The 11,840-nt window shown below is 34.0% G+C and overlaps 1 protein-coding gene and 1 long non-coding RNA gene across 3 annotated transcripts; both read left to right on the top strand.

The window, feature by feature from the left end:
* The first annotated feature begins 215 nt into the window (after window positions 1-215).
* On the top strand, window positions 216-964 carry LOC113003850. The gene is made up of 2 exons (XR_003268709.2): window positions 216-348; window positions 738-964. It is a non-coding gene; the product is annotated as an uncharacterized LOC113003850 (long non-coding RNA).
* Window positions 965-4,557: 3,593 nt separating this feature from the next.
* LOC105196535 (striatin-3) lies at window positions 4,558-11,065 on the top strand. Of its 2 annotated transcripts, none has more exons than XM_011162526.3 (11): window positions 4,558-5,330; window positions 5,757-5,860; window positions 6,692-6,895; window positions 7,059-7,257; window positions 7,450-7,611; window positions 7,712-7,856; window positions 8,468-8,592; window positions 8,705-8,883; window positions 8,997-9,328; window positions 9,544-9,855; window positions 10,246-11,065. In XM_011162526.3, the coding sequence occupies exons 1-11, from the start codon at window positions 5,061-5,063 to the stop codon at window positions 10,413-10,415; spliced, it is 2,202 nt and encodes a 733-aa protein (XP_011160828.1). In that variant the 5' UTR covers window positions 4,558-5,060; the 3' UTR covers window positions 10,416-11,065. The 2 variants fall into 2 exon arrangements, with proteins under 2 accessions (XP_011160828.1, XP_011160837.1); XM_011162535.3 differs by having other exon boundaries at window positions 4,559-5,330; window positions 7,453-7,611.
* Window positions 11,066-11,840: the final 775 nt, after the last annotated feature.

Raw genomic sequence — 11,840 nt, 5'->3', positions numbered from 1 at the left:
AACAAAATTGCAATTAATTAAGCGATTAATATGAGGTAGTCAAGTGAAAGAAATTTATTAAGAGGCAAAATACCAAAGTACAAGGATAACGTAACGCAAGCAAACGCATATCGTCAAAAAGTTATCGACCTACACATCGTCGTATGTCCGCACACAATCTCATCTGCGCGTGCGCAAATGTTCCCTAAATTCTCCGACCATTCTACGATCAACAATTTTAGCCTAACTGCAAAGACTGCCTCTTTCCTTTTTTCCCTTTTATCGAAGAGCTTGAAGAGTTTACGCGAATATTCCTTTTCGTTTATTACAATCACACTCGCACGAGATGTGAATGTTATCGCAAATCCGGTAAGTACTGCAAATACGCGTCGAAATACGTCACAAATGTGCTGTCATATTTTGTTAAGTATATTGTACGATTGTACGTACAATGGTAACGAAACGATGTGTTGACAATTAATTTAGTACAGAAATGCTTACAATTACGTTACTATACTGTTTTGAAACAACAATGCCAACGGTATAGTGTTACAATGTTTACCACATACGGGAATTACCTTTGAGGCCGTTGTTCGAAACCATCTTGTTTTTCTATTTGTGTTCATAATACAATTACTACTTTGTGTTATAAAATTGGCCATTGTATACATGATATTCTTATCTAATTATGATAAAAATACAAAATTATGTACAATTATAATATTCCTAACTTAGGAATAATTGTTACAATGTTCTAGATAGCAAACTGGGCGTATTATTTGTCGTCATTTTAATATTAAATTAAATATCATCATGACGTCATTTTGATGTCAAAATGACAACAAATAGTAGCAGCTTTCTACTTGGGATCTTTACTGGACGATTACTCTGGGATATTAAAAAAATGATGTACAAAAATTAGAATAAAATAAGCATTTCTTTATTTTTGTGTTATATTTTTTATAATAAATTATTTTGAAATTGATGAAAGAAGGGCTTAACTATTTGTTTAAATAAAAATATGCCATTGACAAATAATATATAATTTTATATATATAGATGTGTGTGTGTGTATGTAACACAAATACTACTTACTCTTAAATCTATATGTAAATATAGAGATTTAAAAATTATTTAAAATTATTAAAGACACACACACACACACACATCTTTGTACATACATATATGTAACGCGATATACATATTTCTATTGTATACATAGATATGTATATCTATCTATATATATATATTTTATATATATATATATATATATATATATATATATATATAATATATATAGATATTATATATAATATATATATAGATATATATATATATATATGTATATATATGTATATATATGTATATCATGCGCGCGTGCGTGTATGTGTTTGTAGTATCTCTTGCCTTCTTCTTTTACATAAAGAAATGTACACGATACACCCAAGCGAACAACGAGTCACAATAACGTTAAAATAACATCAAAGTGAATCGTAATTGATTGAAAAATTACTTTCAATAATCATTTTGCAGTCACTTTAACGTCATTTTGACGCCGTAATGACTTCCTGTTCTGTTTGGGCAATTATACAATAACTCCATAAACAAAAAAATAAAAAATAGTATCAATTAGAAAAAGCAACTAGAATAATTAATTATCCATTATAATTCGTCTTTATATTGGATTAAGGAATTAATTTTATTTGCTCCTTTTTATTTTGTATAAATTATGTTATAGCTCTTGCCATTTATAATTGTAATAGCCTGACATTAATCATTCCGCGCACTATTCAATATTCGGGTTCAATCGAGAAAGTAAACCACTCTCGAATTCCGGTATACAACCTGCTAGAAATCCATTGAATTTCTCAAAGTCCGACGAAGTCCAGTATAATTTGATGAATTCCATATATTATACGATGAAATTTAGCTTTTATAACGAACTTTTGGTTAAAATCAGTTAATCAGTTATTAAAGAGGGATTTTTGATAACCTTTTTTTAGGGAGATCTCTTAGCAATCATAATAAATTCCATTGAATTCCGACGAAAGTCCGATGAAGTCTATTGAAGTCCGTAGTCTAGTATACATCTATTTTCTGAATGATTACGTCCTCGTTAATTGCTCTAGTACTTTTTTAACTGATACTATTTCTTACTATTCTATTTACAGAGTTATTAGAATTATATTATTTGCTTATAAAATATTTTTCATCTCCTTTAGAAAAAATAAACTTTAATAAACATTAACTTTTAATGAATAAATAACACAAACACACAAAGAAAAAAGCGTTATGTCCGAGAGACTACATCTATCTATTCCTATATATTTTGACGCTCTGAAACTGAATATAACCTCAGAATTACGCCATCAGATCAAGATTTTTTTTACTGGGCTGAATAGTGTAATTTTAAAGAATATTTGGCCATTTTTTGAGTGTAAAAAAAATCCTGACCTGATTGAGTAATTCTAAGGTCATATTCGGTTTCAGGGCGTCAAAATACATAGAGATACATAGGTGTAGTCTCTCGGACATGACACTATTTTTTGTGTGCTTATGTAATCAACGAACTCTCGAAATAATCAATAAAAAAAAAGGATAAAGTGGAAAATGAGAGTCAAGCGCTGTAGATGATGCGCATCTATTAATATTAAAATTATATTTCATACACAAGTTCAATGTTCAACATGAAATTTTTATTTTTGTCATATATTTTTCTAGCAAACAGAAATAAATTGATATAAATAGAAATAGATTCGTATAATTGGCGAATCTAAATTATTGATTTTTTAATTTCAATCCAATTAAAGTTTAAAGTTCCTTGAATCCATTTTAATCCATGAAACAAGATTGAAATGAAATGATTTCTATTCTTTCAATCTAAAAAAATGTTTTCACAAGTCTTGCAATCTATTTTCCCTAACAACATAGATCTCCGAGGGACGCCCGTGAGACGTCTTAAGAACGTTCCTGGGACGTCCCCTGGATGAAGTGTGCTGTTAGAATTAATTTATAGAATTGAAACGACTGCTAATTGCTAGTCTTTAATCCAAAATTTATTCAAATAAATAATTAAACTAGATTACAAATTTTCAATTTATTTAAACTCATTTCCATTTATGATTTATTAGGGTTTGCTATTTGTGTTCAAGTCATGCGTTTTATCATTGATAACTCTTTTAATATTGAATCTATTAACTTTCTAGTGAATCTCCACCTTTACGTGTCATATATCTACGAAACTATAAAAAGCAAGCACATTCCTTAATGATTCCGATCAATGTTTATACAATGGTTATTTTCTATCTATATATGTTAGTCACTATTGCATCTAGAATTCCAATAGACTATTCCGTCAAACGGAATGACATTTAGAGACCTTTAATTTGGGTGTAGGTAAGGTGACCTTTGCTTACTATGAACCTGACCTTTTCCATTTCTCTTATATCTTAATAATAATTTAAAATACAGTAAAGGAGATGAAGAACTTAAGGTATGAATGAATAACAGTTATATCTATCAATACGGCATTTTAAAAAATTCTCAGAATCAATTGTACATTATTGTAAAGTTTAATAAAATTGTAATTTTCAAATTAATTAAATAAAATGCATTTAACACTTAGTAATACAAATAAATTTATTATAATAATTTAGGAAATAATATAAATATATCTATGTGTGCGTGCGCGCCCACACACGTATTTGTATATGTATGAAATAAACGAAAATCAAGAAAATTTATAATTCCGATCGATGAAATTTATCAAGTTATAAGATAAAAATATGTTCTGTTAATAAGCGTCATAAGATAATAAGTTTTCATAAACTTTTTACATTGACTATATATTAGTATTTTTAGGTAATATTGATCTGCACATGCGCCCTATTTATTTATACAGCGAATGAATTTATACAGCGAAGTTCGAACTTTGCTTTCTTCATTTCTTTACCCGATTTCTTAATGTCACATATCTCTCACTCGTAATCTAAAATTTAAATGCGATCAATTAATTTCTAGCTCTCTCTACGCCCACGCTCATTTAAATCTACGCGGGCTTCAAAGAAATTTTCAAGTAAGCCGTATAGCGCTTCAACCGCAATGGATTTGAACCCAACCCATGATAAATTAATGACATCATATGTTCTACATTACGTTCTAATTGGACGGTTTCAGTACGTGACGTCATCAATTCAACTTGGGTTAGGTTAAAAAAAAAAAACAATCAAAAACGCTAATAATTTCATTTTCGTCGAATAACGAGCGAGTACTTAAATGTTTCGAAAGTAGGACGGGAGGTGATCGAAGGTTTAAGTACGACGCACATGCTTATAAATACTGATATTATGTGACGTTCATACAGTGACGAACGAACGGTTGTGCGGTCGACATCACGTTCATTGGCCGAAAAGATTGTCGCGCAAATAGGATTGGTGGACCAAGCATAGGCGAAATAACGGGATTGGCTCGCTATCAGTCGGGATGGGCCAATGGACGACCTTCGTCGCGATGAAACGCTGCCGTCCGCCGAGTAGCAAGGACTAGAAAAACTAACGGGCGATCTACTTGGGTGAGAGGGTCGCAGCGCACGACGGCGACGGGGGTAGTGAATGAGGTCCGTCGATGCCGATAAAAAGGGCGAATTTCCGGTGATGCGCGGATGTACCGGTCGGCAAGGTGCCCGCGGCTGAATTGCGTGCGGCATGCCGTGCGGTAACTTTCACCTGCTGAGCCGTCGACGTGCAGCGAGGCCGACGCAGCAGTAGAGAGAGAGGAAACAACACGGGTCCCTAGTCCCCCGTGCTGGCTGACCGACCGCGATCCCTTCCGCTTTTCCGGAAGCGAGCGTCGCGCGGACGTGTGTGCACGTCGGGCGGCCGCGGTGAGAGCCGAGAGCGCGAGAGCGGTAGGGCTACGGACTTTTCCTCCGCACGGGGTCTCGGAACGTAACTGCGTCCGCATGCGTAATAATTGTCTCCTTTTCCGACGGGGCCGATCGAAATACATTGTCCGACCGGAGAGCACTCTCGGGGTACTCCGCGAAGGAAGGGAAGTTGCTGTAATGGCCGCCGTGTCATGAAATGAAGGTGCCCAGCCAGTTTTGTGGTGCCACAATGGAGGATAGCTGCAGCCCCGCGTCCCAGAATCACAACGGCCAGCTGGCCGGCGGCGTGAACGTATCCCTCGCCAACAATAAGCATCAGGGCGGCAGCGACAATGGCAGCAACGGCGACGCCAAGGACCAGCGGCCGCAGTACTCGATGCCTGGCATCCTGCACTTCATCCAGCACGAGTGGGCCCGCTTTGAGCTCGAGAGGTCCCAATGGGAGCTGGACAGGGCAGAATTTCAGGTACGGGGCCCACCTCCCCCCGCGGCCGACGGCGACGCGGTGCCCGAGGGTCACGCGCGACCTGCGCGCGACAATTGTCAATCCGCCTTATTATCGCCTCAGCTGTCATGTGACGGAAAGGGGGCACATAAGGAAGCACCGAGCGAACTCGGTTGTTTCGGAACTCACGCGGATGAAATATGTTAGCGACGCGACGCAACGTGTTGGCGAGCAACACTTAACTTCTGAACACATACTCGTATCAATGTTGCTTTGATTTGTCACTCTGTCAAAAGCACAGTAAACGCAGCTGTTATTCTTTCTTTGTATTCAACCTATCCGGAGCTTGATGCTTACACATAGTATATACTATATACGAGGAAATTATGAAAGTGACATTGCTGTAATGACAAATTGATCAACTTTTCCTAATGTTTCATTGTGCAGGCTAGGATAGCTTTTCTTCAGGGTGAAAGAAAGGGACAGGAAAATTTGAAGAATGACCTCGTAAGGAGAATAAAAATGTTAGAGTATGCGCTTAAACAGGAAAGGTAAATGAATTAGTAATATTAATTGCAATTGTGTCATCTAATACATTGACTGCTACAATATACACAGTCATCTGTAAATGAATGGAACTCTTTGTTTTTGAGAATGTTTTGTCATTCAATTGGAAATGGTAGCAGTCTTTTATAAAAAGTCACATTCAACAATATTTTATGACAAAAACTATGAAAGAGAATATGTTTGGTTTCCTGAAATCTTTTTTAATAAAATTATATATCATTTATATATGTATAATATATATATGAATAATGCTATCAATGTATTAAAGAATTTGAGAAATATTTTTGTTGGTATTAATATTATTTTGCAAAATTATGTCATTTATACTTGAATAATATGCATGAGTAATATTGGCAGTCAATATGTTAAAGAAAGATTTAAGAAATATTGTTAGTATTAATAATTATTTTATGAAATTGCATGTTATATATGAATAATATGTATAATACTGGCAGTCAATGTGTTAAAGATTTAAAAAGTATTTTGTTAACATTAATATTTTAAATTCAAATATCATACATCTTTAACAAATAATACTGGTATGCACATGTATATTGTATATATTAATGTAAGGAAAATAATTATACTTTTTAATTTTTTTTTTAATATCATATGTTTATAAATTTTGATTGTCAAGTCCATAATGTGAAATTAGATGAACTTGATTGAAATTTAATATTAGGATTTCCATAAATGAGAGATATAAACACTAATATTATACCACTGGACTATCATTAGACTGATTGCATTATATCTACTTTACAGTAACATCTATTACAATGATCTTATAATGTCAATTCTTGTAATTTCTACAGAGCAAGATATCATAAGCTAAAATATGGTACTGACCTAGTAATGCAAGGAGATGTTAAACCTCCTCTTTATGAAGAAGGTACCACGTGCAATATCTCTGAAAGTGGTAGCGGTGGTGGTGGCGGTGGTGGAGGAGGAGATGGAGAAGCTTCATTTACATCCGTCAGTAACGTTAGTTGGAGACAAGGTCGTCAACTTCTGAGGCAGTATGTAAAATATCTGTTTTAATTTCATCGGTAGTTTCAAGCTGTCAAAGCTAATTTTTGCATATTTATTTTTATATTTAAGTTATAATTTTGTGTAGAGATAAAAACAAAACATTAATATCGGATTCATAAAAAAAAGTCACACAGTAAAATATATTTTCAGATATTTGCAAGAGATTGGATATACCGATACGATAATAGATGTACGGTCAAACAGAGTACGATCGCTGCTTGGTTTAAACAATAACACTGACACAGAGGAGATGAATACTCCAGCGTTAAATGGAAATGAAGGAGTAGCACAAGATAAACAAGAATATAATGAGAGTCTCGTACGTCGAAAGCAGCAGCATAATAAGAAGGTAATGTTTCATATTTTTACAAATACATTTACATTTTCTGAATTTAACAATAAAGTTTTAATTGCATAAGTGCTAATTGTTGAATTTCGTATATTCGAAAGGTTTATAATAAAATGAATTATAATAAAAGCTCAGAAAGCAATGGAAAAGTATCTTTACATAATCTTGTATAAAAAAAAACATTTATTTTAGCAGCAGCCATCTTCTATAGCAGAGGCAATGATATTAGACACAGAAGCGGCTGTTATAGCGAATTTCGAATTTTTGCGTCATACGGATATGGATATGGAAGAGGAGGAGGGAGATGTGGAAGATGAAATTTATGATGCAAATACAGATACCAAACCAAATAAAGTAATTTCTATATATTATTACTTTATATATTTTTATACTCTATATTTCATTTCTTTGCCACATCTGTGCTTTATTAATATGGTTTTTGTTTGTCTTTTAGGCATCTATTCCTCTTCTAGCGGAGGATGTTGATACAGATGCAGAGGCAGAAGAAGTGTTAAACGAATTAAATCTTCTCACAGAAATTGAAGAATCACCACCTGGTTCTATTCATCTGGAAATGAATTCTAATTCTTCAGAATGGAGTAAGTATGTTATTTTACATGTATGTATTTCAAATGTTTTTATATTTTAAAGTATAAATCTAATTCATGGGTTATAATACTTATAATATTACTAAATTTCAAGAAGGAGAAAAAATATCATTTTTCGAAACTGGCCTTAATGCTTAATAATATTGCTATGTCTTTTTAAATACATTTTTCAGTTCTATAAATTGCTGGTTCAAGTTGTCGGACTTAAAATGCAATTATAAATTAAAGCTATAAATAATATCTTAAATTGATCATCAATTTTAATGATGTTATAAGCATCTTAAAACGCTCTAAAGAATTTATTGCGAAAAATTATCACTCTAAAGATTTAACTTAAAACTCCTTTATTCTATGATGGATATCTTATCAATTTGTCCAATTTAACTTGAGATGTTTCTAGCTTCAATTTATAATTGCATTTCAAGTTTGACAACCCATATCGGTACACAGTACATAGAACTAGAACACATATTTTTTTTTTTAATTAATACAGAAATATTAAGCAACAAGACGTTTTGATCGAAAAATAGGTATTTCTTTTCTTTCTTGATTTATTATAGTTTTACATTTTGCAATTTGATAATTTAATATCTTCCCCAAAGATGCAATACTACATAGAGGATTACAACCAGACTCAAGACGCCCGAATAAGGAAGGTGACTCTACATTGGAATTAGGAGAATTAGAACAATTATGTGTTAACAATGATGCAGAAATATCGTATGATGTAAGTTACTAGAATTTTTCCTATACATACTTACATATATAGATATATATATTGCAGAAGGTAAATTGGTATGATTTATTAATACTCATAATGCCTAATGTTTTTTTTATAGATGGTTTCCACTACAAAAGAGACATTCAGGAAAACATGGAACGCGAAATATACGTTACGATCGCATTTTGACGCTGTCAGGGCACTTGTCTTCCACCCCACAGATCCAGTCCTCATCACCGCGAGCGATGATCACACGCTGAAATTGTGGAATCTTCATAAGACTGTACCAGCGAAAAAGTTCGTAAATTCCATTTCGTTTTGAGAATAATCGATCAATTACAGCGTGTTATTTTCCGTATGTATTCTGTATTGTATTTATTTTTATATTTATGTTGTGTTTTTTTTTGCAGGTCAGCCTCGTTAGATGTAGAACCACTTTACACATTCAGATCACATACTGGACCTGTATTATGTTTGGCCATGTGCAGTATGGGCAACCGATGTTACAGTGGTGGCTTGGATGGAAATATCCATTGTTGGACACTTCCATCAGCCAACATCGATCCATACGACTCGTATGAACCAAGTGTCCTTAGTCATACGTTAACAGGACACACGAACGCTGTTTGGGGCTTGAGCATGAATTTACGTACTATGCTGTCGTTCAGCGCAGATGGAACTGTAAAATTATGGGCTCCACAGGCACCACAACCTCTCCTCCATACGTATGTTTCAGAACAAGGTACGCAAATATTATCTAATATTTTAAGCTTGAAACAATACGCTATTAGATCATGACTAGCTAGTAGCGAGTTGTATATTATTAAAATAACATGGGAGTCTCAAATTTGCACAGCTTTATCTAACAAATATTGATCAAATGTAAGTTTTCTCTCTGTGTTGTATATTTCTAGATGATTGTGTGTTATAATGATTGCTTTTCTTCTTGTTTTATAGACGGTATACCGACTTCGGTTGATTTTGTCAGGGACGAGCCGCACAAACTAGTTGTGGCTTACGAAGGAGCTTGCGTGATATTTGACTCTGAAACCGGCGCGATCGTGGCGCGACTCGAGGCGAATGAGACGAAAGGCGTGAATCGTGTAGTAGCACATCCGACGTTACCGCTCGTCGTGGCCGCACACGAGGACCGGCATATTCGATTTTACGATCACCGGTCAGCTACTCTTGCTCACGCAATGGTAGCGCATTTGGACGCAGTTACTAGTCTCGCTGTAGATCCTCATGGTTTATATTTACTTTCAGGAAGTAAGTACAGGGAGAAAGAAAACTAACTCTGCGATTATAATCTTATCGCGGTAATAAAAATTCTGTAGCATAAAACGGTCATGTAACACGCATAAGTTAACATTAGAAGTATCAATATTTGTGTACTTACTAAAAGGAAAATGAATTATTATAAAAATAAAGAAAATAATGAAAAATGAAATATTTAATCATGACAAAAGAAATAACTGATGAAAAATAATAAAAATTTCAAGTTCAAATTTTATTTTCTCTATCAAACAAGAAAGGGGGATTAATTTAAAAAATAGAAACGTTTAATAACTTGCTCGGTACTTCTAGTGTTAAAAACAGAAATAAAATACGTTTTAATGTACTGTTCTAGTTTCTAACTCAGTATTTAATGTCGTGCAGGTCACGATTGCAGTATAAGATTGTGGAACATGGACAACAAGACTTGTGTTCAGGAGATAACAGCGCATCGGAAGAAATTCGACGAAAGTATTCTGGACGTAGCGTTCCACCCATCACGACCGTTTATAGCGAGCGCCGGTGCCGACGCTCTCGCCAAAGTGTTTGTGTGAAATGTGTAAAATCCAAGAGACACTCTCGTTACATCAAAATGATTTCTACTATTACATCAAATCGAGCAGTTTTTGTACTCGTATACTTCATTTTAGATAGCCTTATATAACTTTATGTGTCACATCCACCATACATACGAACTACACATACACATAAACACACATAAACACAATTCTGATATATTTCCGTTATAACTCTGATCGTTCTACCATTTCCGAGGTACAGATTTATAAGGAAATCAAATCGCTCGTGTAGTTATTCATAAAGAAAAAATGAAAAAATTATCAGTAACTCTTGTCTGTGACAGTTTATGGGGAAAAAAATAATTTTAAATAATATAAACGCTGCTTGTTGATGTTCAATCATCATTAAGTAGCCGATACTATTTGGAATAGCGGGGAGGGGTAAATCGTGTAGAATATTAGCCGATATAGTCCTGATAATTAGAGAAAATCAGCCCCTTACCCACAGAATCCACGAAGTACACTGCCGCGGTAGCGTAATATTTATCCTTACGTTAACTATTTATTACCAATATCGCCGTTACTGTTGCACAGCTACTGGGGATTAATACATCGTAATAATCGACTATACAGTTGCCCTAAATGAATAAAAAACAAAAATATATGCATTAATTAGTCTCCCATTACACATAATTTTTTTCCTGCTGCCTTATATATTCATTGAGGCTAGCACATAGAGTAATGATAATGATAATAATAATAATAATCGTAAGCTAAATATAATAGACATAATATTAATAACAATAAATTATAATTGTGTGTTTCTCTCTCTGTAATATATTGTATTTAAAAATAGATAACTGTGTAACGTATTATAATGAACATTTTTTTATTAAAATCTCATTCCATTATTTTCTTATTTTACATTCCCACGAATATCTGGATCGTCCCCCCCCCCCCTCCTAATACCCCGCGAGCTGCGAGCAAGCAAACTCCTTTTTCCTATTCACCGCGTAAACAAACGGGGTCGCGACGCGATTAAGGAGCGATCGATCGCTCACGCTTCTCGGTGAGAAAGTTTCGCGCGGTCATATGATTACCTCATTTTTTATGCAACCGCACGTGATTCCCAGACGGGGCGCGTCTCATCTTAAGACCGGTCTACAATAGCGTAGTTTTGTAAGTGATTGTAAGACAGGTTAAACGTTTACGTGTAAAGTATAAATAAGTATAATTTATAAAAATATAAAAAGTATAAATAATCTACATTATATGTATACAATGTAAGCTGTTTTGCACATCGTCTGTGTAAACACTAATTCATGGATAGAAGATTCAAATTTTATCAGAAATAGTGACAATTATACTGTTCCTTTATTTTTAACATTATACATATTTTTATTTTATATCAACACTACAATCACATATGTACAATCACATTAGTCTATACAATTTTATAAT

Source organism: Solenopsis invicta, chromosome 8 (genome assembly GCF_016802725.1).
Source record: "Solenopsis invicta isolate M01_SB chromosome 8, UNIL_Sinv_3.0, whole genome shotgun sequence".
Taxonomy (NCBI): Eukaryota; Metazoa; Arthropoda; class Insecta; order Hymenoptera; family Formicidae; genus Solenopsis; species Solenopsis invicta.
Note: the sequence above shows the minus strand (reverse complement) of the source record. Positions and strands in the feature narration are given on the sequence as shown.

What these genes read in the sequence shown, in the direction of transcription:
- LOC105196535 (XM_011162526.3), top strand. Translation starts at nt 5,061, where the DNA reads ATGAAGGTGCCCAGCCAGTTTTGTGGTGCCACAATGGAGGATAGCTGC. An exon ending in CAGATACCAAACCAAATAAA is followed by an intron (nt 7,612 to 7,711) that starts GTAATTTCTATA and finishes TTTGTCTTTTAG; the next exon opens with GCATCTATTCCTCTTCTAGC. An exon ending in TTCTAATTCTTCAGAATGGA is followed by an intron (nt 7,857 to 8,467) that starts GTAAGTATGTTA and finishes TCTTCCCCAAAG; the next exon opens with ATGCAATACTACATAGAGGA.